The sequence below is a fragment of the Phacochoerus africanus genome, chromosome 3, assembly GCF_016906955.1.
Source record: "Phacochoerus africanus isolate WHEZ1 chromosome 3, ROS_Pafr_v1, whole genome shotgun sequence".
Taxonomy (NCBI): Eukaryota; Metazoa; Chordata; class Mammalia; order Artiodactyla; family Suidae; genus Phacochoerus; species Phacochoerus africanus.
In genome coordinates, this window is record NC_062546.1 from 1,667,953 (window position 1) to 1,694,340 (window position 26,388).

At 63.2% G+C, this 26,388-nt stretch overlaps 1 protein-coding gene across 1 annotated transcript in view; it reads right to left on the reverse strand.

The window, feature by feature from the left end:
• Window positions 1-11,580: 11,580 nt before the first annotated feature.
• CDH4 (cadherin 4) overlaps window positions 11,581-26,388 on the reverse strand; it is a 491,209-nt gene continuing 476,401 nt past the window's right edge. The window contains exons 10-16 of the mRNA XM_047770730.1: window positions 23,545-23,798; window positions 23,034-23,176; window positions 20,553-20,786; window positions 17,988-18,221; window positions 17,768-17,907; window positions 16,574-16,738; window positions 11,581-15,113 (exon numbers count right to left, since the gene is read on the reverse strand). Of these exons, the coding sequence (XP_047626686.1) occupies window positions 14,910-15,113; window positions 16,574-16,738; window positions 17,768-17,907; window positions 17,988-18,221; window positions 20,553-20,786; window positions 23,034-23,176; window positions 23,545-23,798 (1,374 nt within the window). The 3' untranslated portion in view covers window positions 11,581-14,909. The remainder of the gene's footprint in view (window positions 15,114-16,573; window positions 16,739-17,767; window positions 17,908-17,987; window positions 18,222-20,552; window positions 20,787-23,033; window positions 23,177-23,544; window positions 23,799-26,388) is intronic.

Here is a 26,388-nt window from a genome sequence, read left to right on the forward strand (position 1 = left end):
GCGTGGATGCCGCGCTCCTGTCTGCGCAGAGGCGCTGGGGCGCCCCCGGGAGCGGGAAGGTAAGGCCGGGCTGGGGCTGGGGGCGTGGCCCACCGGGAGCGGGGGGGGCGGGGTCTCTGGAGGCCCCGCCCCATCCGTCTGGGCCCGTGAAGGGTCGGCCCTGATGGACTGCAGCTCCGAGGGGCCCCCGTGCGCACGCGGCGCAGTCTCTCGAGAGCCGCGGGCCCTGTCGTGGGTTAGGCGAGCCTGGCGTCTAGTTTGCACGTTCACTTTGACCAGTCTGATGGAGCTCCGTCAGGCACGTGCCTTTCTCACGAGTTGCGGTCCCACCCCAGTACCGTGCGTCAGCCTCCCGGCCGCCGTGGCCACCACGGGCCGGCGGCTGCAGCATCAGCACTGACCCGCGGTTCTGGAGGCTCGGGTCCAGCGCCTGGTGGTGGGCGTCGTGGACGCTCGGTGGCCGGTGGAAGCATCACCCCTTCACCTCGAATTGGCGTACTCTCCACATGCGCGTCCGCTTGGTGTCTAAATGTCTCCTTTTCATCAGGCCCAGTGGTTGGGATCAGGGCCCATGCTGGGGACCTCGTTTTAACCTGACGACCCCCAGAAAGACCTTGTCCCCAAGTAAGGTCACGGTTCGGAGGTCCTGGGGTGATAGGGCTCCCATGTGATGTTTTGGTTTTTTTTTTGGCCCACGGTGGGGCGGTTGCCGGGGGGGGGGGGGGGGGGCGTGGCGTCGGGGTCCTGCAATTCAGCCCACAACTCAGGGTACTGCTGGGTGATGCAAGAACCCACGGGCAGCTTTGGGGCCTGATCCGGAAGCCTGGGCACAACCACCATCTCCCTCCGCATGGAAATGCGAGGAGGCTGATCAATGAGCTCAGGCTTGGACTCCCCACCGCAAGGAACCCTTGGTTTTCACCAGGTTCTTGGCCTGAAATGTTAGGCAAGTCATCAAGGGCCGCAGGGGTTGGGTTACGCTCGTCCCAGCTTCTCAGCCTGTGCTGCTGGGTCCATCCGTCTGCCCAGGCGCCTGGCCTGCGGGGCACTAGCCGTCCACGGGTTTTCTGTCTGGAGGCCGCCAGTTGCTGTCCTGTCGGGCGGAGCGGCGGGAGAGAAGTAAGGCGCTGTTTGAAGAAGGCACGATGGCGCGCGCGGAAACCCGGCAGAACCTCGGGTATGATTTCCGGGTGCACGGCGAGTGTCCAGAAGGGAATGGGAGTAGGGGCGAAAGCCAGAAAGTGGGGAAAACGCCACTCCCCGCCTCCGAGAGCAGTGGGGTGCCTAGGCGTACACACCGTTGAGGACGTGTGAGATCTTTATGCTGAAATCGGAGAAACGGAAGCTATCCCCGTGGTGAAGCGTGCAGTGTCCGCGGCGCCGTCTCAGGACCCTGGAGACAGCAGTTCTGTCCACGCCGATCTTCCTGATCAGAATCCCAGCAGGATTTTCACAGCAACTGACAGCCTGATTCCAAAAACTTGCATGAATCTGCAGAGGACTTAGAATAGCCTAGATAACCTAGAACAGAACTGGAGTATTTTCACCCCGAGATTTCAAGACTTCCTGTAAAGTTTTTGGAAACAGGAAAGCAGCGTCTTGGCGTAGAGGCAGGATCTGTGACCTGGAAATGGGTCCCTACGTTGTGACCACTAGACTTTTGACAGAGACGACAAGGCAGTGACGGGAGGCAGGTTGCTGGTGTGACTGGGGGCCCTGGTGGTGGCGGGGTGGGTAGGGGGCACGACTGCACCTCACACCATGCATCACTTTGAGAGGGAGCACAGCCCTGAAAACGGGGGGCTAAGATGACAAAGCTTCTGGAAGAAGACATCTGGGGTCTTTGTGAGCTGGGAGTGGGCAGGGCTTTCTAAGGACGTGAAGAAAAAAGTGGGTCCACTGGACTTCAGAGTTACGCACTTACGAAGGCCCATTAAAAGACTCAGGACAAGCCAGAGGCTTTCAGAAAATATTTGCCATCTAGACACCTGACAGAGGACTTGTCTCCAGAATCGCAAAGACTTCTGCAACTCAGCAGTAAAAAGACAGACACCTCAGAGAAAATGTGCAAGACCTTTGAACAAGAGCTTTGCAAAAGGTCTGCCACAAGCCAGGGAAGAGGCAGGCGCTCATCATTTCTGGGCAGGAGAACCACGGAGAGGGGCCACACTGGCTCCACGTTAAAAGGTTGACAGTCTGGAGGTGGCGCCTCGTGCAGCTCCAGGCTGTCTGCGTGTCGCATGGAAGGATCCTTCTGGAAAACCGTGTCACACTTTCTAACAAAGATACGCGCCCGTCCACCCATCGGCCCTGAGTTCCGCACCTGCCTGTCCGCTCCCAGAATGGTGTATCTCGTCCCCGCGGGAGAGGCACAGGAGTGCTCCCTGAGGCTCTGCTCGTCGGTGGAGCCCCGTGGGGACATCGCGCGAGCCCATCAGGAGAACAGGAGTGTATTTATCCTGTACTGCCTGGGAGCCGCGGGAAGGAGCCACCCACGGGTCGGAGGTGGAAATGAATCTCTTGAGAGTTGTGCCGGGAGCAGTACCCTCTGTTTGGCGCCTGCGCTGCTCTGCGGGGCCGGTAGTGGGCGGGGCCTGTGCGGGGCGGGGCGTTGCTCACAGGGGCGTCTGCGCGCCTCCTCCTGGTCGGAGGCATGGGCCCTCCGGGCTGATGGCAGAGCTGTGCTGATCTGGGGGATGGTCACAGGGTGAACACATGTGACAGGTTCACAGGTAGCATCTGTGTGTTTCAACGCATGTGCAGTGTTCCTTGGGAAAGCGTGGAGGAGAGAGCACAGAGCTTAGCAGCGGACCCCCTGCCCTGCCCCCCCCCCCCAGACCTCGGCTGCACCTGGACAGGTGACCTGGCCCCTGAGAGGAGGCATGAGACTGTCCCAGGCTGGATGTCCTAAGTAGATGACAGCTTGTGATCTTTTTGGAACGCTGTTATTAAGACAAATCTCATGATTATCCGTGGTCGCTAGTTAACTAGTTAATGGTTAACTTGTTTTCGTTTTCTGTCAGAACGTGGGCTCCAAGTGTAAACTTTATCTAAAAGAAAAGGTCCACCCAGCTCCCCTCAGCCCTGCCATCAGGGTTCCAGCCCACAGAGGCCCAGACCCTGGCTGCCCTCTAGCCGCAGCTGTAGGACAGCTGTTCTGGTCTCATGTTGCATCCATCTCCATCTGAGCAGCTTTGGGGACCCTCCCGAGGCCTGTGTAGCCTTGCATTCGGCAAGGCTCACATACAGCCTCAGTGCCTTGCATACAGCAGGTGCTCCATCAGTGCATGCTCTCACGATGGAGGTAGGCACTTAGCCCCAGCCCAGGTGGGGCAGCCTCTCCCTCCTCCGGACCCTTCCGGCCCCACCCGGGACCCTGGCACAGGCAGGACCGGCCCCAGGGGACGTATCCTGTTCACTGAAGAGACTCGCAGGGGACAGGCCACCTTCCTACTTGTGTGGCATCTGGCCGCTGTTGAAGCCGTCGGGTCAGGCCGTGAGTCCTCCTCACTGCTAGGATTTCTGCTTTTGAGAATAGCTGAACATGGGAAAAGCCCCTGCCGGTGAGCGCCCCTGGGACGGCGGCTCGGCCCCCGGCGGCGTAGCTGCTGGCGCCCTCTGTGAGGATGAGGGAAGGCGGCCCGGCCAGAGGCCCTTGGGGGTTCCCTTTATGGAGCGCGTCGGGGTCGGGGTGGCAGGGCATCCTGCGGAGGTTGTCTTTGGGGTGCGGGAGCGTCAGTGAGCTTTGATCATGGTGACACCTCATGGCGCCTGCGACTGCCCAGACTTGCCAGTTGCACCTCGGAAGTAAGTGCAGTTTGCTACGCATCAAACAGCTCGAAGATGCAAAAATAAGGGAATGAGGATTAAGAGATTAAGCTGTGTTCCCAGGCAGGGACTGGCTTGGGTGGGATGTGGCCGGAGGAAGGTGCTGGTGGCAGGGAGGGGAGGAGAGGGGGCAGGTCCTGTCTCTGGACGGATGTGGGGTGTGTGGGGAGGTTTGGAGGGCCCCCGGTTTCGGCATCAGCAAAGGGAAATGAAGGCTGGTGATGGGGCTGAGGTGGGGAGCTAGTGGCAGAAGGAAGGCCGGGGAGGGGTCAGGTTCCCTGCCCCATGCTCTGGGATGTAGTGTGGCTGCAGCGGCCCCGGAGTGCCCCATGAGGGGGACAGGCCCGGGACAGGTTGGTCCTCAGGCTGGGGACAAGGAGCACCAGAGAGGGGCGAGCAGCCGCTGGGGAGGCCGGGGGCGGGCGGGTGTGGAGGAGGGCTTGCTGCCCAGGCCCCTGCAGTTGGGATCCCAGCTGAGGGGGAAGCAGGTGGGCAGTGAGGATGGGGTTGCAGGCCCGGTGTAACCCGGGGTGACACTGCAGGGGAGGGGTTAGAGATGGGAGATGCTGGGGACAGATGGCAGTGAGGGGGCGTGCTACGGGAGCTGGCAGAGAGAGTGCAAGGGGGCAGATAGGTGTTGGGAGGGGAGGGGGAGCCCGGGGAGGGGAGGGGGACGGGGTGGGGGGGGGTGCAGGCCCTCCATAGGAAGGGGCTCTGTATGTCGGGGGCTTAGGAGGTCAGCTCATCTGCCTGGGGCCACCCTGGCTGCTGTTTCTACGGAGCTTGAAACGAGCTGAAAACGAGGCCAATACAGAGGCAAAGAGTGGTGTTATTGGAGCACCTGGATCCAGCCATGCCTGAGACCCAGCCCTGAGCCTGTTTTGGAGGTGTTGGGGCAGGGTGGTGATGAGAATTTCAGTTCAGCCCGGCCTGCAGGTCCAGCCCAGCCCTTGAGACCTGGCTGCCAGGACTTTGAGAATGGACCCGAGACCCCCCCCGCCCCCCATTGCTCTGCACCTGGAAAGGAGCTGTCCAAGAACCCCTCCCTCTCCCCACAGTCCCCCACCCCAGGCCGCCTCAGCGAGGAAGGCAGGGGTAGTCCCCAACCCTAGCTGGCCAAGGGCCCCCACCAGCTGAGAGGAGGGCAGGCAGGGGTTTCTGAAAGGATTAAGGGGCAACGGGGAGGCAGGAAGAGGTGCTGGATGACGGCCGGAGGGACGTCAGACTGAGGACACCCGTTTGGGCACCAGCAGAAAGGGTGGGGTCCCCAGCTCCCCACTGCCCCCGCTGGGTTCCTGGCCGGGCTAGCCCGGGGGCCCAGCTCCCCGGGGCCGAATCAGGGCTCACACCCCCTCCTCTGGATGCCGATGGCCTTTCCACCCCCTGAAATGGGGACTGTACCAGCCCCCACCCCAAACCCCAGGGCAGCCGAGAGGCTAACCTAGGAGCCGGAACTGCGGCCCCCTGGGCGGGGGGATCAGAGATGCTAATTCCCTGGGGTGCCCAGCCCAGGCTCTGGGAGGCTCTCGGGACCCCGGCCCTGCAATGTAGGGGTGAGATTGTGCCCAGGGGTGGTTAGGATTAGGGCCTGAGGACATGGGCTGGAGAGGAGTGGTCCTGCGGAGCTGCGGGGGAGGCGGGACGGGCTCCTGGGGCCCTGGCACATGGCGGGACGGCGGCCTCGACCCTGCAGCTGTGTGTGCGGGGCGGGTGAAGACGCTAACCAGTGGCCAAGCTAAGAGAGGAAGGGGACAGCCTACTGGGGACAGGCTGGTTGTAACCCAGGACCGAGGGCTCTGAGGACTGTTGGGAGGAGGCGAGGGCGGGGGCGTGTGATTTTGGCGAAGGTGAACCTGTGACCACGTGGTTGGTCGGAGGCCACTGCTGTTGGTGAGGAATAGACGCCTTGATGGTTTTGGTGCTTTTCTAAGTATCAGAAGGTGCAAGAAACGGGGTTTGTAAGATCCTCCCCTAAAACATCCAGCCACTGGAGGGCAGTCCCGTCTGGTTTCCCAGGGGACATGGCGCCTCAGCCTGTTGTCACCTCGTCGTTGTCCTGACTCCTGCAGGGGCCAGGGGAGGTCAGAGGTCAGCCACCGCAGGGGGCGGTAGGCGGCAGACCCGGTGGTGGGCCACAGTCTCGGTGGCACGGGCCCCTCCCTTTTGGTCTTAATTTTGACCCAGGTTTGGGAGGCCCTAGGAAGGCCTATTCCGAGGTCCAGGGAGGCTTTGGTTGATGGGCAGGCCATGCGCTGTTAGTGGGACCAGGCCCTGTTCACAGAGCCCTCTGTTCCCGTCCGGGAAATGGTTCTGTCCTGTGGCTTCTCCCCACACCGAGAGTCCACACGGTTAGACTCACCGATCTTAGAGAGCAGTGTCTTTGGTCACTTGTTTCAGGTCACCTGGTCATTACTCTTTCTCTCAGAGGCTGTGACATGTTTGCTAATGCAGGAAACAGTAAAATCCTGTACAACAGGCAGAGGACAGGAACGAGCTGGTGCCCCCGGGAAGGCCATGAGGAAGCATGGATGCCAAGAACCTCCCTTAGGCGCGGCCGGTACCTCCCCGGGTCGTCTGACCAGGCTGTTCTGTGCCCGTCGTCATTTTTAAGGAAAATGACGTCGCCCAGAACGCCCACCAGAGATGCCTGCAGGTAGAGGCTGGGGCTGGGTCCCTGTGGCTCCTTGCAGGGTTAAGAAGGGAGCGTGGTTGTCAGGGGAGTGATGTGGCTGGTGCCAGAAGAGCAGTTGGTCTTGAGGGTTGGGCAGGCATCCCCGCCGCTGGCGAGGTGGCCCGCGTGCCGTGCGGAGCCACAGCGCGCCCCGGGCCAAGGGGCGGAGGAAAACTTGGCTTAGAGTTTTCTTGCTTTTGCCTTAAAATATGAATTGTTATTTTATCGCCAACACCGCCGGGTAGGAGATCTGAAGGAAAGGCTCGGAACCCCAAGGAGATTCTTCCCACGGGCCCCCCAGATTCCCGGTGTGGGGGGGGGTCCTGCGCCGGCCTGGGCTGAGCAGGGAAACCCTCTGTGCCCATCGCTTGCAAGGGGCGGCAGGGTCCCTGCCTGCCAGCGGAGGATGCTGCGGGCAGGAGCGAGGGCACCGAGACCCCTCCGGGTGTGGTCACAGCCCCGCCCTGGTCATCGTCCCTCTGTCGCCTGGCGGCAGGCAGTGGGTTTTCTTTCTGGTGGTAGAGAGGTGGCGACGCCCCGCCTGGCCCCCCGCAGACCTCTGACCTCTGCAGCCTCGGAGTTTCCATAGCGACCACTCCAGAATCGTGGAAGGAAGGAGAAGACCAGGCCTCGGGCACAGCCCCCGCCGCCTGGTCACTCAGGCCAGTGTGTTTCTGGAAGTTTCTCTGCCCCTCCCTCTGTCAGAGTTTTTCCCCAGTGTTTGGGGGCCGGTGGTCTCAGCCCGTGGGAGCGGGAGTGCTGGGTGTCTGGTGGTCGGGTGCCCCTGGAGGGCGGGCCATGGAGGGTAAAGGCCTGCCCTCCCCGCCCCCGCCCCCTGCCTTCTCTCTGCTCAGTTCATTGCCCCGGGGCAGGCGGATCGGCCCAAGACCCGCGGGCACGCGCCCAAGGCGAGGCGCTCCGAGGGGGCTCTGCTGCAGCCCCGCTGCTGTCCTGGGTGGCCGGCGGCCTAGCCCGTCCTCTCCACTGGGCTGCCCTGGGTGCTGGGGACACGGGGCAGCTGTGGCAGTCACCTCGGTGGGAGACAGGCTGGAGGAAAAACCCGAGTTAAGACACATGGGCGTTAACGAATTAAGTCGTTTAAAGAGTCGGATGCGGAGGGAGGCCTTGGGACCACGAGGCTGTCCTGGGCTCTGGGCGAAGCCCCTGGGAGTGGCTGCAGGTTCGGACCTCACCCTCCAGTCCCCGAGCTTGTCCTGGTGAATTTCCAAGCAGATGATCTATTTCTAAATAGCAAAGTTCCTGCGGGCACTTTTGAGGCCACACGGCAGCAGTGCCGGCAGTGCCCTTCAGCCAAGCGTGAGTCAGGACAGGGGTGTGTGTGTGTGTGTGTGTGTGTGTGTGTGTGTGTGTGTGTGTGTGTGTGTATCGGGGGTGGGGGTGGGGGGCAGTGGGGCTGGGTGGCTGGGAATGTGCTGGGAGCTTCTGGGTTGGTGGCAGTGAGTGCCCCCCGCCCCGCCCCCCTCCTTCAGCCCTTCAGCAGGTGCGTGTCCAGGGCCACCTGTGCTCAGTGTCAGCCTGGAGCACTCCTAGTCTTAGGTGAGGCTTCATGCCGTCCCTGTGAGTTGATGCTTCTGGGGCTGGAGCCACAGAGCACCTGCTACCCCAGCACAGCCCCCGAGTCAGGCTGCGGTTCTTGCCACCCAGGTCTCCAGGAGGCCCCAGCCGGGGCAGGGTGCGGGGGAGTGTGGGGGGCCCTCAGACATCTCCGGCTGGCTCTCTGGGCACCTCTGGGCCTTGGGCCCACTTCCCCAGGGGCCGCTGGGACTCCTCACCCTGCCGCCTCCCAAGAGGCCCCCTCCCCCTCTGGCAGGTGCAGGGTTGGGAAGCATCCTGAGGGGCCTCAGGGCTGGCCCCGTCAGGGCCTGGAGGGGCGCCTGCGCTGCGGCCCAGGGCTCGTGCCTGTGCCCCTCAGACTTACTGCGTAGTGGCATGGCTCTGTGGGGTGGTGCCAGCACCTTGCTGGCAAATAGTAACCAGATCACACTGGCCCCAGTGTGTGCCGTGGCGTCCTCCCCGAGCGTCGGATGCTGTCGAGGCGTCCAGGACACGTGGCAGGTTCCCCGTAACTGAGCCCCACCCCGTTATCTCTGTCCTGAGGCGGGGAGCCCCCGTGGGGCCCTTGGGGGTGGGGCGGGTGGGAGAAGAGGGGGGACACACCCAGGACCGCAGCTGGTTATGCTTAGAATTAGGCTCAGAGTGGACGTTTGTTGTTCTTCTTAAGTAAAAACATTCCCAAGCTCAGGTCCAGCTGCGCTTGAGAAGCAGGTGTTGGGAGAAGTGGAGAAGGTTGCTTTCAACTGGAAAGCCTTTGGGGAGAAGACGGACCCAGTGTTTTTCGGGGAGGCGGGGACGTCGCTCAGTCGCTCACGGAGGGGTCAGTGTCCTCGCCGTCCCCCTGCGAGTGGGCCTGTCTTCCTCGGGGTCTTTCTTGAGATGCTTTTGTTTTGCACGTGGCACCTGGCAGTTCCTGGGCTGGAGTCCAACCTGTGCCGCAGCCGCTGCGATGCCGGGTCCTTCCTGCTGCGCCGCACGGACGGAGGTTGTCCTGTGCACACCGCTTGCTCTCGAGAGGACTGGAGGAGAAGCTGGGGAGGGCCGGTGCTCCGTTACTTGCTTATTCCTCATTTCTGCTCCTTTACCCGCGGAGAGGAGCCGCAGGCTGGGCAGGGTGTTGTGTGGTGACAAGACCTGGAAGGTGTGCCCGAGTCAGGCGTGCAGGGCCCAGGGCCTGGCTTGGGGTTGGTTCGGGGTTTGCTACCTGTGAGCGTTGCCAAAGCCACAGGACGAAAGGGGCCGAGGGCGTTTCCTGCAGAGCCGCCTACAGACCCCACGGGTCAGAACCTCATCCCGTTTCTCTGGGCTCTTGGGTGGAGGCCTGTCATCTGTGACTTCTTCCTGCTGACGTGGTGCCGTGTCCCCCCGGGGTGTCCCCCTGGGGCTGGGGCGTCTGTTGCTGACTGTTGTACTTTAGGGTGGAACAAGCTGCATCTGCGTTGATGCCCAGGAGGCGGAGGTTATTAAGAGCAGGGGTGCTAATTCCATTCCCTGGAGGCTGGTCTGTGGGCCAGCACGGCCGTAGGAGCAGCTTGTGTCCTGGCTGTGGTCTGGTCGTCACACAGGTAGCTTTTCCTTCTGGCGGCAGTTGCCGTGTCTGTGAAACGGTTCAGGAACATGCGTCAGATTGAGTCTGTGACCCTCTCGTCCTGGTCACTAGCTTCTCGAGAATGCTCTTTTGTGACCCAGGGAGCCCGGGAGGCCCGGCTTTTCTGCAGATGAGAGGCAGGGGCCGAGGAAGGGCCTGGGCTGGGCTCGGCTGCAGAAAGCACTTCCTGGGACAGCTGTCACCGGGGGTCTAAGCCTCCGCAGTAGCCGCCAGCATCGCCGCGGGGGCTCTTGCTGGGTCCCGGGTCTGCTTATCACACCCTCCTGGGACAGTGCAGCTGCCCCCGGCCTGGCTGGTGTCCACGCTCCACCGTGACCTACTCGGTCACCCCACATCCGTCCCACTGACCTCGCCCTGAGCTCCAGGTCCTGCTGCCGTCCCCCGGGCATCCAGCAGCGTGGCCGGAGCCGAGGGCAAGGGTTCCCATGGGGCAGCTGGCGGGGGACTTCCACGTCCTTGCCCCCGCGTCTCCATCCTGCTGTGCCAGCCCCTGCTCTGCGGGTCCGTTCCCCAGTCCTGGCTCTTTCCAGTCTGAGGGGGCCGTTCTCCGTGCTGTCCCCACCCCCGGCCCCCTAGAGGGCAGGATCAGAACCGCCTGTGGCTGTGCTGCGCCAAGTGGATTTGTCCCACTGCACCCTGGGGGCCGCTCGAGTGCATCTGGACGGCTGCCACCCCCACCCAGGGGAGTCGCCCGCTGGCTGGCCCAGGCCTCCTCAGCTGTGGGCTTTGCCAGTGACACCTGGGAACACCCACTCTGCATGCCCCTCCCGGGCCTGCTGTCCACATGCTGTCCTCTCTCTGGTGAAGGGACCCAAGAGACGGCCCCAGGTCTCAGGGAAGGGACCCCAGGCTGGACTTCCTGTTACTCAGGTCAGGCCCCTGCCTCTGGGACAGCTGGCCTTCTGCTCTGGAGCTTGGGGGTGACTTTCAGGAAACAGCCCCCCGCAGAGTTTGTACCCCCCCCCCATGACTGTCTGTGCTAGGCCCACAGCAGTCGCCTAATTTCGGATGTAATGAGCAGTTAAGACCTGAGCATCAGCCAGTGCTCCTTGTGCCTGTGCTGGTCACCTGGGGGCAGTCTTTTGTTAGGCAGTCACTGTGGATGCACATTGGAGCCCAAGAAAAGGCGTGGGTTGGGGCGGGGGGAGGACAGTCAGAGGACCCAGCCCTGGGGCCTGTGGGGCGGGGGGGCTGCTGGACGCCTGGCCTGGGGCTTGGGTGATGTGGGGGCTCCTCAGGCTTTCTGAGAGCTCAGGTTCCCTGAGCAGGGGCAGAGCCCAGGTGGGCTCAGGGTGGCTTCTGCCACTGGCCCTGCACCTGGCGCTCCACGGTGTGGCTTTGTGACTCAGAAGGTGGGAGCCCTGCTGGGGCTCCTCCCGCTCAGGCCAGCGGTCAAGGGCAGGCTGGGTCACGTGACCAGGCCGGGCCGTGAGTGCTGCTGAGGACAGCAAGGCTGGTGGACTGGGTTTCTGGCTGGTGTCCGGGTGGCGCTGTCGCCTGGGCAGAAGGAAAGGCACGGGGGGAGGGGAGGGCCCTGAAGCGCGGAGGGCAGGAGCCTTCCGGATGTGAACCAGGCCTTGGGAAGGGCGCTCTGCCAGGCAGCGGGCGGCACCTCTCGTGTAGCAGTCTGTCTGCTTGATTCATGACTTCCAAGAACGTTGACACGTTTGGTTGTGTGGCATGCGGGCGGGCTCTCACGGGCAGACGTGAGCTGTGGGCCTGGTTTGGCGGACGTCTGTGTCCTCAGAGCCCAGGACAGTGCCTGAGACACGGCGGGTGCTCAAGGAAGGTCTGCCCAGCACACAAATCCCACTCTTGACACCCCCCTGCCCTGTGTGAATCGCTGTCCCTGAGTGGTGGGGGTGCGCGGAGAAAAACACGCCAGGGCGAGGCTGACTCCTTAAAAGGGGGCTTTATTTGCTCCTCCGGAGCCGCGCACCAGGGCCCGGCCCGCTCGGCACACGGCAACTCCGCAGCTCCCAGAAGCTGCTGCTCCGTTTGGAACCGAGACCACCTGGCACTAAAAACACTGAAACATCAACACTCTTCCCTTTTTTCCTTTTTTTTTTTTTGATACAAAATGATACAAACAACAATACAAAATAGTTGTGCTGTTGACGATTACAAAAAAAGTTGGAACGTAGTCGAACTGCGCAGAGTTGCAGCGTGAATACAGCATCCCCAGTATCCTTCCCCAGAACAACCACAGTCATGCGGGCTGCTACACATTGTGTCCATTTCAAAAAGAAACATGCAAAAAAAAAAAAAAATCAGGATGGAAAAAGAGAAAGGAAAGCCAAACGCGTTCCAATTGTACAGAGGTGCTCCCCCGCCTGCTGCCAGGAGTCTGCCGCGTCGCGGTGAGCGGGTCACACGATGCTGCGGGGGGAGTCCCCCTTCTTGGTGTCATTCCTTTCAGCCGTGACAAAGACGCAGCGCCCCCTCCTTTTTGTCATCGCAAAGGACCGTGCGCGTCGAGGGTGCTCACGCGAGGGGAAACGAGGCGTCGCTGGGGCCCGAGCACTGCGCCCTGACATTCTGGGAGGTTCTGAGGCGCAGGCTGGAGGGGGCCGGCTCGGCCCGGAGGTGGGGGGCGGCAGCCCGGACAGGTGCAGTGGCCGCGGGCTGGGGCATCGCTGCCAGAGCCCCTGCTCACGAGGACGAACCTCTCGTGAAGGGCCGGAACCTGCCCCAGCACGTTGCCAGCGCCGAGTCCGGGCCTCGCGGCCGCGTCCCCTGGTCTAGACACGTTCCATCTAGGTCACAAGCTACGTAAGAGACATTTGACGCTGTGTTTGCTTAGCTAATGCGGACTCGTTGCTTGGGATGGAGTCTGGGATGCATCTGGGAGGGCTGGGAACCCCGGTTTTTTCCTGGCCTCCGGGGATGCCTGGGGGTGGCAGTGAGAAGGGACAGATGTCCAGCATGAGAAGCCCCTGCGGACATGCCCCTGGCTGGCTGCCGCAGCCTCAGCGGGTGTGAGTTAGGAAGATGCGGGGGGTGTGGTGGGGCGTGGCAGCAACATGGGGCGGGGCGGGGGCAGGGCAGGTGTGCTGGGGCTCTACACCCGGGCTCTCCTGGGTGGAGCCAGGCGGGGGCGCTGGGGCTGGGTGTCCAGGATGCCGAGTCCTGGGCCGGGCCTGGCACGTCCATCCCCGAGGTGAGCCCTGGGCCCTGGGGACCCAAGGAGGCCTCAGGCTTTCAGAAAAGGAGGCTCCCCAGCTGCCTGGGCTCCCGACTGTATTCGCACTTAGAACTTCAACTGGAGGATGGACTTTCCAGAGACAAAGGGAAACAGAGGATGCCAGCCCTCCTCCCACCAACCATCCCCGTGTGGCCACGGCCCAGACGCTGCCTGACCAGAGCGGTCTGCATAGCGCGGCTTCGGATACTGGCGCTCCCTTCCCTCAGCAGGCGGCTCCCAAGGCTGCGTGTGGGACATCGGCGTGGGACCCAGGTGACTGTCCCTCTGTCTACCCATCTCCCCTCCCTCCCTGGGCCGTCCTGGCCAGGGTCCGAAAGGACAGAGCGCACCATGGCTCATCAGGCCACCTGCCTGGGCTCGTCCACCCAGCCCTGCTCGGGGAGAACGGCCAGAGTTAGTGGTGAGTTTGGTTTGGGGAAGAACCCTGACGTCCAACACGGATACACCCATGCGTGTCGCGCGCACACGTGTATGCTCAAGTTCTTCTGGCCAAAGCTGTTTAGGAAAGAGGATGAGCGTGGCTGTGGGGGCAGGCCATGGGCTGGGCAGTGGAGCAGAGCCCCGCCCCCCCCGCCACGGAGAGCATGGGCAGCAGGTGCACCCCCGCCTCCCCAGGCACCCTGGAGGCCTCCCCTGAGCCCAGGAGCCGGGGGGGGGGGGGACTCTGAGGCAAAGCCCTTGTCCTTGGCGGTGCTGGGATGCGTTCCCCCCAAGGGGAGCTGATGCACCTCCTGCCCGGGGCCAGGACCTGGGCCCCTTCCCTGGGGAGCTTCACGGATGTGGGTTCCCCTAGGTGGTTGCCCCTGGGACCCAGCTGGGGAAAGAGATGCCCAGGGCTTTTCTCACCCAGGGACAGACAAGCAGGGGCTCCGGGGGCCCTTGGACGCAACCCCTTTCTTGGTCCCGCAGGTCTGAATGCCCATCCAGGGGGCACCTCTGGCTCCGAGAGCCTGAGTGGCTCACTGGTGCGACCTGGGTCTGGAGGCAAGGAGACTGTTTCTGGAGTGCAGTCCAGACACATCTGTGGGACGGTCGCACGGGAACGCTGGGCTCTCCAGGGACCTGGAGCAGGTCCTTGTCACCCGTCAGTTCACGAGCATCAGAAGCTCTGGTCCAAGGAGCAGGGCGAGGGAACGAGCCCGCCAGCCTCCTGCTGGCTCTGCTCCTTCTGGCTTCCTGGACCCAATGTCTGCGCAGCCCCACGGCAGCCAGGGGTGTCCAGACCCTTCAGGGTCCGGGCTGGTGGGTGTCCGCCAGGCCTGCATGCAGGGCCTCGGGAGTCTGGTGGGGGGGGGGCGGCAGGTGCCAGGCTTGGTGGGATGCCGGCTGGCTTTGTTTTGGTTACTTGGGACCAAACTCTCTGGGGCCAAAGGCAGTGGGAGCCTGGCTGGACTTCCCAGTCACAGTGGCCCTGGGGGAGGCCGAGGGCAGAGACTGGGAGTGTCAGGACGGCCCGGGTACTCTCTAGCCTTTGGTCCTCCAGGGGATGGGCCCGGCCCGGGAGACTCGCTGCCTCAGGGGCCCCAGGGCCCAGGGACCCTGACGTGTGTGGCAGGTGCAGGGACTCAGGGGCTGCTGGGGATTCTCTGTCGGTTTTGTCAAGGGGGTTGCTCACTCTGACGAAAAGACACATTCTTTCCAATTCGGTAAGGAGAGCCTCCGGGCACGGGGCTGGCTGGCTGGCGTCGCCGCCGCTCAGGACGGGTGGGGTCTCCGCTGGCCTGCTCGCTTCTGGTCGCTCCTGAGTTTGAGGGAATCTGATACATGTACCAAAAGGCACTTTCATTGTTTAAAACAGTGCTTCTGTTCTAAGAAATTCAAGTTAAGACAGAGTGCCTCTTGCTCTGCCTCATGCTAAGTCAGCTACTGTGATGGACGGTGGCCGTGGCGCCAGGAGTGTTGGTGGCAGACAGCTCGGGGCGGGGGCGGGGGCGGGGGCGGGCGGGCCCCTTCACGCCCCAGCGGTGCCACGGCCTCGGGGGGTGGGGGGGGGTCGGGGGTCGGGGGGGGGCCGCGGTGGGCTAGTCCTCGCCGCCCCCGTACATGTCCGCCAGCTTCTTGAACCTGGGCCCCCAGTCGTTCAGGTAGTCGTAGTCCTGGTCCCCGGAGCTGGACGAGTTCAGGGAGCTGACCGAGCCGGCCGTGGAGCCGCTCCCCTCGTAGTCAAAGACCAGCAGGGAGTCGTAGGGGGGCGCCGTGGGGTCGTTGTCTGCCGCCCGGAGTCCCTGGGGCCGCAGAGACACAGGGTCAGGGTGGGGCTGGGGGGCAGGGACAGCCCACTTTTAGGGCCTGGCATACAGTAGTGCCCAGTGAGTGCTCTGTGTGTCATGGAGAGACGTCTCAGAACCGAGCAGGGACATGTGTTCACACAGCGGGCTGTAGGGGGAGGTGGGGCAGCCAACTCAGTGCCACGTGGCCACACAAGCAGCGGGGGTGGGGTGGGGGGCTGTGGTGAGAGCTCAGCCCCCCCCCACGTGGGCACGTGACTCTTGGTCCACAATTCTGGTCACGTGGACAGCAGACCTGACGGGGTCCCCCGTCAGGAGCCTTTGGTGGTCCTGCTGCTGCCCCCCCCTCCCCCGGCCCCAGGCACTGGCTGCTGGGACCCCAGGGCCGTGCCTGCCTCAGCCCTGCTCTGTGTGCCGTGGCCTGCAGCCTGGGGGGGGTCCCCAGCAGGAGGGCCCGGAGCCTGTGCCATCATTCAGGGTGGGGGCGCGGGGGCCTGTACTCCCCAGAGTGGGCTCGTACTTGATGGGGACGATGCGGTTTGGCGGGTTTACAAATCGTGCTGCACCGTGGCCGGTAAATGTCCAAGCCGAGTCCGCTTTGGGACAGCTGTGGACGTTTCACTTGCAGCCTGGGACGTTCAGGCCCGCTTCAGGAACGTTCTGAGAACCACCCGCCCCCTCTGTGTAAACAGGGTAGGTTCTGACGGGGGTGGAGACAGAAGTGCTGTCAACACCTCAAAATCTGCAGGTGCTTAGCGCCTGGGGGCACAGGCACCAAGACCCACCCTGGGCCTGACGGTCCCTGAGAGCGATGGTGGCGCGGGGAGGCCCCGATGCCAGGGGCGTGGCTGGTGGGGGAGGTGCCCTCTGGTTTACGGCAAAGGGCGGGGCGGGCACGTTGGGCTCAGCTTCCGGAGGTGGCTCTGTCTTCTTGCGGATCAAGGGACACTCGAAGGCCAGGGATGCTGTTTGCTGGGATTTTGACACCACGTCACCTCCAGACCCCAAACGCTGGGACGGGGGCCAGGCAGGTGGACAGGCGGCAGCTCTAGAAGAAGTCCACCTCCCGGCCTGTTGCCAGTGCCGCGTGTGTCTGTGGTGTGTGTGGTCTGTCTGCGTGCTGTGTGCTGTGTGTGTGAGTGTGTGTCCGTGTCCAGGGGTGGGCGTTGGGGCTCAGCCCGCCACTCCCAGGCCTGTCTGGGCATCTGGGTTGACTGGATTCTGCGGAGGCATCTGAGGTGAGAGCCGGCGCCCCTTGGCACGTCCCCTCGCCAGGACTGAGTTCCTGCTGAGCCGTGTGCCCACTATGTGCCCACCAACTGCCAGCCCTCTCACCCTGAACCTGCTCCTTGCCCCACGCCAGACGCCCCAGGAGGGGGCTTTTTCGTACATGTGACTAGGACCCTGCGTTGATCAAAGGGGCCTGTTTGGGGCCCTCCCCGGGGCCGGGCACCCACCTCGTTGATGAAGTCGCCGATGTCCCCCGGGTGGGGCACCACAGGCCTGACCGGGTACTGGGGCTCAGCGCCCACGGGCCGCTCGTCCACCCGCCGCACCCCGGGGGCCTTGCTCAGCACGTGCTCCATGGCCTCCGGCTGCTGCAGCTGGCTGAGGTCGTAGTCCTGGGCACAAGGGGAGTCGGGGCCGGTACCACGGGGACAGCGGGCAGCAACACCAGCGTCATCCCCAGGGCACACCCCCAGCCTGGTCCTTCGCTCGGAGTGCGTCCACGGTCCCTTCCTGTCACCCGGTCCCCATCCCGTCACCCCATCTCCTGTGCTCTCCTGTCCCATTCTGTCACTCGGTCCCCAGTCACCCCCGTCCCATTCCGTCCCCCCGTCCCCGGTGTCCCCCCTCCCATTCCGTCCCCCGGTCCCCGGTGTCCCCCCTCCCATTCCGTCCCCCGGTCCCCGGTGTCCCCCCTCCCATTCCGTCCCCCGGTCCCCGGTGTCTCCCCTCCCATTCCGTCCCCGGTCCCCGGTGTCCCCGTCCCATTCCGTCCCCGGTGCCTCCCCTCCCATTCCGTCCCCCCGTCCCCAGTGTCCCCCCTCCCATTCCGTCCCCCGGTCCCCGGTGTCCCCATCCCATTCCATCCCCGGTGTCTCCCCTCCCATTCCGTCCCCCCGTCCCCGGTGTCTCCCCTCCCATTCCGTCCCCGGTGTCCCCCCTCCCATTCCGTCCCCGGTGTCTCCCCTCCCATTCCGTGCCACAGTCCCCGGTGTCCCCCCTCCCATTCCGTCCCCGGTGTCCCCCCTCCCATTCCATCCCCCCGTCCCCGGTGTCCCCCCTCCCATTCCGTCCCCCGGTCCCCGGTGTCCCCGTCCCATTCCGTCCCCGGTGTCCCCCCTCCCATTCCGTCCCCCGGTCCCCGGTCCCCCCCCCCCCCACTCCGTCCCATCCGTCGTTCCTGAAATGCCCAGCTCGCCTGTGTTCCTCCCCTCCCTGCCCAGCCTCAAGGCACACGGGGCGTCTGTCCACCCCGCTGCGCCCGTGCTCAGCCCCACGTGCCCTCATTTGTCGCTGTTATCCCGCTTTCCGGGGTCACCGAGCCTCGCGGAGTGAGGACGGGCGCCAGGTGCCCAGGCCGCCCCCGCAGCGGGCCCGAGGCCCCCAGGTCCCGCCCGCCCGCCCTGGCGGGCCCCGCGCCTCACCTGGTCCTCCTCGCCGCCGCCCTCCTCGTCGTACTTGAGGATGTTGTCACGCACGTCGTCCTCGGGGTCGATGAGCAGCTGCTTCGTGTGGCGCTCCTTCTCCCGCCGCTTCATCCACAGCACGAACAGCAGCACCATGGCTGGGGGCGTGAGCGCGCGTGACGCGGCCGCGCGGGGCGGGACCCGGCCCCCCCCCCCCCCCCCCCCGGGCGGCACTCACTCAGCAGGATGACGATGCAGAGGAGGATGGCCACGATGGCGCCCGTGCCCAGACCCGCCGCCGCCACCGCGCCGATGGCGGTGCAGTCGCCGTTCTCGTCACACGGGCACACCTTGACCTTGATGACAGACGTGTTGGACAGGGGCGGGTTTCCCGAGTCCGTGACAGTGATGGGGACATCGTACATCCCGGCCTCCAGGTACAGGATGCGCAGGCTGAGCTGGGCGTAGTCACCTGGGCGAGGGGGGCAGGACGGGCTCTGTCAGTCAGCAGCCAGCCCGCCCTCCTGAGACGCTGGGAGGAAAGGACTCAGTCCGACAGCGGGAACACTGACACGCGCCCGCGTGCACACACACATGCGTGCACACATGACTTCATTCCGTGAAGGTAAGAGTTCCCGTCGCGGCGCAGCAGAAACGAATCCGGCTAGGAACCATGAGGGGGTGGGTTTGATCCCTGGCCTCGCTTCAGTGGGATAGGGATCCGGCGTTGCCGGGAGCTGTGGTGTAGGCCGGCGGCTACAGCTCCAATTTGACCCTTAGCCTGGGAACCTCCATATATATGCTGCGGGTGCAGCCCTAAAAAGACAAAAAAAGACAAAAAATAAAAAATAAAAAGCAGCTGCAACATGAAGGATGAAGAAATTCAATACAGAGAGAGTACCACCAAATCAATTAGGAAAAGCTGTTTTCAAAGAAAAATAGGCAAGGACATTGAACATTTGTTCACAGACGCAAAAAATGGCCAAAAGATATATGAAAAAATGTCTCCTGGTAGTCAAAAGATGCAAGTGGAAACAGGGATTTTGGCTAAAAACTTGGAAAAATGCTTTTTTCTTTTTTTGGGGGGGGCATTTGGAGGTTCCCAGGCTAGAGGTTAAATCAGAGCTGTAGCCTCTGGCCTACACCACAGCCGCAGCAATGCAGATCGAAGCCAGGTCTGCAACTACACCACAGCTCCCAGCAACGCCTGATCCTTGACCCACTAAGGGAGGCCAGGGGTCGAACCTGTGTCCTCATGGATACGAGTCAGGTTTGTCACTGCTGAGCCACGATGGGAGCTCTGAAAAATGCTTTTTAAAACAGCAGTGTTCAGTGTTGGTAAGGGCCTGAGGAACACACAAGTGCTAACAAAACGTCAGTAGTTGCCACGAATCACAGATGCCGGAGAGGGTGTGGATAAAGGAGGTGGGACGACATTATACGCTGTTGGTGGGAACGTCACCTGGTGCAGCCACTGGGGAGGAGTCTGGAGGTTCCCTCAAAAACGGAATAAAGAACTATGCCATATGATCCGGCCGTCTCCCTCTGGACAGAGCCCTAACTTGAAAAGATACACGCACCCCTGTGTGCCTAGCACTGTTCACAACAGCCAAGACCTGGGAGCAACCTAAATGCCACCCACAGATGAACGGGTAAGGAAGATGTGGTACATATGCACAACGGAATATCACCCAGCCATACGGAGAACGATGTACTGCCACTGGCAGCCACGTGGATGGAACTAGAGCTTCTCCTACTAAGTCAGGCAAAGGCAAATACCGAATGACACCACTTACATGTGGCATAGGATGCATGTCACCTTATCTATGAGACAGAAACACTCACTCACAGAGAGAATTGACGCGTGGTTGCCACAAGGGGGTGGGGGAGGGAGGCGTTGGGAGTTTGGAGTTAAGAGATGCGAACTAGTGGGTAGAGTCCATAAGTTCCCTGTGGCTCAGCAGGTTAAGGATCTGGTGTTGCCACCGCTGGGGGGCAGGCACATTTGTGCCGTGGGCTCCGTCCCTGGCCTGGGAGCGTCCCCGTACCGCAGGCGCGGCACAGGAAAAAAGGAATGAACAGCAAGGTCCTGCTGAACAGCACGGGGAGCGCTGGTCAGTCCCTGCGATACACCATCCCGGAGAGGAACGCGAAAAGGAACAGCCGTGCGTGTCCCCGAGTCGCCCTGCTGTTCACCGGACATTCACACAGCACCGGAAGTCAGCTCCACTGCAGCGAAATGCATTTTAAGAAAACCCCCAGGCGTTCCCGTCGTGGCGCAGTGGTTAAGGAATCCGACTAGGAACCATGAGGTTGCGGGTTCGGTCCCTGCCCTTGCTCAGTGGGTTAAGGATCCGGCGTTGCCGTGAGCTGTGGTGTGGGCTGTAGACGTGGCTCGGATCCCGCGTTACTGTGGCTCTGGTGTAGGCCAGTGGCTACAGCTCCAATTGGACCCCTAGCCTGGGAACCTCCATATGCCACGGGAGCGGCCCAAGAAATAGCAAAACACACACACACACACACACACACACACACACAGAAAACCCCCAGAATTTGGACCCTTTACAGACAGCAGGTTCGCGTCTAGGAGAGCGTCCTCAGGAAATTGTGGGAGGGTGGGCCCATGGGTTGCTGGCTCAGGACGCAGTCCCAGCCGCGGGGAGTCAAGGCCGAGTTAAGCCGAGGAGCTTGGGGTCTGCACCCCCCCCCCACCCGCCCCGGAAAAGGCGGCTCCCGCGATCCTGCGGCGGCCTCTTCCAGGGCCCCCCGCCCAGGCGTCTGCACCCAGGCCCGGCGGGCTCACCGTTCAGGCGGGAGATGGTCCAGTTCTTGCGGACGCTCGCCGGGACGAAGGGCAGCTCGAAGACGTAGGGGCCGACGTTGGGGTCCACGTCGGCGTCGGCCGCGGTGATGTTGACGGCGGTCAGGCCGGGCCTCTCGCAGAGCTGCGCCTCCCTGGGCAGCAGCTCGGGGGCGTTGTCGTTGATGTCGATGAGGTAGATCTGGAGGGTGCCGGTGCCGCTGGCCGGGGGCACCCCTGTGGGAGGACGGGGGTGACCCCGCGGGTCGCGTCCCACCCTGTGCGGCCAGCCCCCAGCCCACCCAGGACAGAGCCCCCCCCCCCCCCGCCACGCTGAGGCGTACAACACGCGCACCAACGCCACCAGAGCTCGCCGCGCCCAGCCCCGCGGCGTGGATGGACCAGAGCTGGGTGCCCAGATGCCCTGCCTCCCGTGTCTGACCATGGCTCTGCCTTTCGATGGCAGCTCTGGCCCTGGCAGAGCAACCCCGCTTTTTTTGCCCGAGGCAGGTGGAGCACGTGCAACAAGCGTCCAGAGCACATCTCTGTGACCTTCCGGAAACATCAGAGCCCACGGAGGGTGACGGCAGGACGCCTGCCTCTGAAAGCTGCTTTGATGGGAGGGTGGTGACCCAGCTCAGCCACGAGAAGCACCGGCGGGTTCTGTTAACCCGGTGGGGCTTGTGCCGCATTCCCCGCGGATCCGGCACTTCCCGGTCATTGAAAACCACTTTCTAACCTACTCTCGGCGCCCCAGCCATTGGAGAAGAGGATGCTGAGGGGAGCAGCCTTCCTGGACCAGGGCCTGGTGCTCCTCGCGGCTGCGAAGGGGCTGGGCCTTGTAGCCCCTGTGAGGCAGGGGAGGCGGGAAGGAGGCAGCGGGGCTCAGCTTTCCCTTGCTATGGACCAAACCTTTGTGGGACGGCTGCTCTGGCTCCTGAAGCTGCCACGCGGCTGTTCCCAGAACCCACCTGTCCCCGGCCTGCGGCAAGGCCTCTGCACATCCACTTCCTGAGCCCGGGCTCCCGCCCCATCGCATCCTCCCCGGGCTAATGTCTTCCGGCCCCACATCACTCAGCCCAGAGCACGGCTGGAGGCCCCGCTGCTCTTCCAGCCCCCGTTCTGTTTTCGTCCAGCACTTGGTCCACGGCCTCGACGTGTCTGGCTGACTTCTTTCTCTCAGCTGCTTGTTGCCCCTAATAGCCATTTCCTCTTGGTTCCTTAATCAAAGAAATGGAGCCTCCACTCTTACATGGGCTCATCACTGACCAACCAGGAGGCCACATTTCTCAGCACCCCTTGCAGCAAGATGTGGGCTCATGACGGCTCTGGCCTCATGAGCTGGACGTCCTTGGCAGGGCCGGCCCACGCCCTCGTCCTCCTCACTCCTCTGTCTGCGGGACGCGCTCATGATGGCTGGGGCACCTGCAGCCGTCCCGGGCCGTGCCGCACCTTACCAAGGCCGTGGGAGGGGCCGCAGGGAGCCTGGCTTCTCCCCCGACCCCGGGCCCCGCCTCGCACGGGAGCGAGTAAATCTCCGTCCTGTCGTTACTCTTGTCATCACACACACCCTACACAAAGGGAGAGGTCTCTCGTCTGCTGCCAGTGGTGCCTGGCACAGAGCCGGAGCCCGGGGAACAGGACAGCCGCAGCAGCGAGACGCACTGGAGCCAGGCCCTGTTCCCAGCTTGGTCCTCATGGCCCTGAGCAGCCGTAGGGGTTACCCCCACTTTGCGTGGGAGAAAACCGAGGGACAGGGTCAGTCTCCTCCACTGGGCGGAGATCTCGTCTCTGCTCCCCGACTCTTTGCTGCCCCACCCTGTCCCCTCCTTTGCAGAGGGGGCTGGATGCCCCACCAGCTCCTGGGCGCCCCGGGTTTGGGGAGGGGGACCTTGAGGCTACGGGTCCCAGCACCCGGGCTCCCAGAGATGCCATGTGTGCCCCTTAGAAGGCCCATTTCCCTCAGCCTCCCTCCAGACCCCTGCTGGCCCCTGGCCACTGCCTCTGCCCAGCCCCCTTCCCCCACCCCAGGCCCCTCAGTGTGGCTCAGGGCCCTCGCCCTTGCCCCCTCTGAGCCTCCAGGGCTTCTCACAGGGGTCCGCCCTGCCCCTCTGCTGGGACCGAGGGTCGCAGGGGTCTGGAAGGGGGTCAGAGCCAGCAAAGGGCAGCTTGGGGGGGGTGCCCCTGCCCCAGTTTTGGTTTCTTTTCAGCATGAGGGCTGTTCTGTTCAACAAAGGTGACTCAAGAGCCTGAGTTTCCAGTTGGGGCCCTGAGGTTGTGCAGTTCAGCTCAGGCGCTGGATGGACCCCAGCCCCACCCCCTGGCCCAGCCCCCTGGTGCCCGCCTGGGCCAACGACCCCGGGCACCAGCCCGAGCCCCTGCTTCCCATGAGCGAGGGAGGGGCTGCCCGGGGCGCCCGTGACCGTGGCCCAGCACTGCTCCCCACCCTCGCCTCGGCCCCCTCTCCCCGCCCCCCGGGCGCACCGTTGTCAGCCGCCAGGAAGGTGGCCTCGTAGACGTTGTTTTTGATGTAGAGAGACTCTCGGTCGAGGACGGCCGCCGTGCTGATCTGGCCGTTGGTGGCGTTAACACGCAGCCAGTTAGCGGGGTCCGACAGCTTCGAGTATCTGCAGGGGGAACGGTGTGAGGCAGGAGCCGGGAGCCCTCCTGGCTGCCCGCCCACCCTTCCCAGGCGCCTCCCTCCGGGGAGCCGCGGCCTGGACGCTGGCCGTCCCCGGGGTGCACAGGCTGCTTGACCTCGCGAGGACCCTGGGGGGCAGGTCCTCCCCCGCCACTTCGCAGGTGGGGGGGGGGGGAGCACAGTGGAGCGGGACGATGCCCACGTCTGTTGTGCGCTCGCAGCCCTGGACCACTGCTGTCAGGCTGGCCAGTGACCCCAGCTGTCCCTGGACTGGGCCTCCCTGCCTGGGGACACCTCGGGACTCACGGGAACCTGGGTCTCTGCCCCATGGGCGAGCGGGGAGCTTGGGCCCACCTCACGGCCTGCTGCATGAACCGGTCGGGGTCCACTGCCGAGAAGGTGGTCAGCACGGTGCCGGAGGGCACGCCCTCCTCCAGGCGGATGAGCTTGTGGTTCGAGGGGAAGTAGGGGGCCTCGTTGATGTCCACGACTGAGATGGTCACCCCCGCCGTGGACTGGAACGACATCTGGATGCCGCTGGCCAGGGGCGCCTGGTTGGACACCATCACGGTCAGCATGAAGGCTCTGTTCAGCTCGTAGTCGACCGCCTGCAACGGGACGCCCGAGAGGTGAGCTGGCCTAGGGGCCCGGGGCCCCGCGGGGAGGCCGGCGCCCCCGGGGCTGGTCCTGAGGGAGGCCAGCTCCGCCTCCCGTCTCTGGCTTCCTGCTGGCTCTGGCCCGTGGGAGGAGAGAGAGTCTGGGGTGAGGACCGCAGACCTCGCCCTCCTGTCTCACATCGGGTGGCAGCAGCCGGCCTCCTTGGTGGCACAGCTTCCACCAGGCGCCACCCCCACACGCCCGCTGTCACCAGGCGACGGGGGTGCCGAGCCCCCGGCCTAGGGGCTCAAGGTCCTGGCCCTCGGTCCAGGGCGGAGTGGGTGGAATGGTGGCCCCACGGATGCGCCACTGGAACCTGTGAGTGCGGCCTCTTGGCAGACGGGGTCTCCGCAGCGGTCACGAAGCTAAAGGTCTTGACGGCAAGTCGTCCCGATTGAGGCCCTGACCCCAGCCCAGGGCCTGGGGAGGCAGGGCAGGGGGTCGGAGACACCGGAGAGGCCACGTGGGGACGGGCGCCAGCGACGGCCGACGCCCACCAGGAGCAGGACGGGGCGGGAAGGAGCCGTCCCGGGCCTCCCGCGGGCGCTTGGCCCGCACACCTGGATTTTGGCCATGTGGCCTCCGGAGCCAGTGTCCTTCGGAGAAGTGTCCATCCAGGGAACGTCCTTCAGCTGTCTTCCGCGGTCCCACCCTCGTCGGTGGCGACTTGTGACAGCAGCCCAAGGACACCCTCACCTCTCTGCAGCCCTTACGGGCGTCCCTTCCAGTGAACACGGGTTCTGGGGGCGTCAGGACCCCGACTGATGAGCGCCAGCAGTTCTCCTGTTTGCAGCGCTCTCGTCTGTGGGGTGCTCTTCACTCTCCGAGGGGGACGGAAGCTGCTCAGAAGCACTCGGGGCCCTGAGATGTGTAATTATTCACAGGAGTCTTACTGGAAAAAGCAACACCATGCACTGCAATTGCATCTAAGTTATTCTGCTCAGACACACACAAAGCATGTACCCAAGACTACCCAGCCCAGTGCTGGGTCATTCCTAGAGGGTGCTCCCTGGTGTCAGACAGACACCCCCCCGGCCCTGCTGTCAGAGGGACTGCCTCCCCCGGTGGGGGCGCTGCAGAGCAGGGACTGTAAGAGCAGAGACAGTGTGTGGGGAATGGAGAGGCCTCAGGAGGGCCGGCGAGCGGAAAAGGTAACATCCAGAGCCCGCTGCTTTTTGTGGGAAAGGGGGAGAGGAATACGAATTTGCGTCTGCCCCTGCTCACACGTGCAGAAAAGACAACCCCAAAAGAGCACAAGAACAGTCACCCCAGAGCCCGGGGAAGGATCGGGCGGAGGGAGCGGCCAGGGCGGTGCGCTTTCGCTGCCTATGTTTTGGGAGCCCTATGGATTCTTACAGTCTCACATTTGCCCTATCATGAGGAAAATTACACATCAAGCAGCCTCTGAGACTTAGGAGCTGAATCAAATTAAACGACCCCTCTATCAAGGGTGACGTTACTCCCAAGAAAATGGAGATGTCCAGTGACCCGGGCAGTCTTTAGATGGTGGGTTCTCCACCTATTGAGTCTAAGGACAATTACCATTGCAAAGAAACCCTAAACTCATTCGGTCTTCTTGCTCCTGGCAGCGATTCTGGGTGTGTTATTTTCCAAGGTTTTTATGTACACTTGGCCCTCCACATGGATTCAACCAACCAGGAATGGAAAATATTTGGAAAAAAAAAAATCCAGAAATTTCTAAAAAGCAAAACCTGAAGTTTCTCCACACAGGCAACTATTTACGCAGTGCTGACACTGTATTATCACAGATCATGAGTTGGAGTTCACAAGCAGTGTGGGGGTTACACCCACCTACGGTGCCCTTTTATACGAGGGACGGAGCAACGGCGGATTTTGTTACCTGCCGGCGCGGGGCAGTCCCGGAGCCGATCCCCTGTGGAAACTGAGGGTGACGTGTGTTGCAGGATCGAGCAAATGGCCAATGATGTTACTATGCCAGGAACCCCGACTTTCAGCGCGAGAACTGAGATCAGGCACAGAATCAACAACGTCAAGGAAGACCTCTGACCTCCCGCTTGGGCGGAAGGGTCTCGGGCGTCCGGGAGACGAACCAGAGGCAGTTAGGAAGCCGGAGCTTTGAAAGGCCACGTCCTCACCCTGCCCCAGCGGCAGTGGCAGCAGCGAGCACCTCTCAGGTCTGGATATTGGTTTCTTTTTTTTTTTCCTGTCCTTTTGCCTTTCCTAGGGCCGCTCCCGCGGCATATGGAGGTTCCCAGGCTAGGGGTCTAATTGCAGCTGTAGCCGCCGGCCTACGCCAGAGCCACAGCCATGCGGGATCCGAGCTGCATCTGCGACCTACACCACAGCTCACGGCAACGCCGGATCCTCAACCCACCGGGCGAGGCCGGGGGTCGAACCCGCAACCTCATGGTTCCTAGTCAGATTCGTTAACCACTGCGCCACGACGGGAACGCCTGGATAGTGGTTTCTAACCACTGCTCCTCGCTAGATCCAGATGTGAGGCAGGAAATCAGCAAGACGAACCTGGCTGTCCGCGCGCATCACAAGACAGGGACGTGG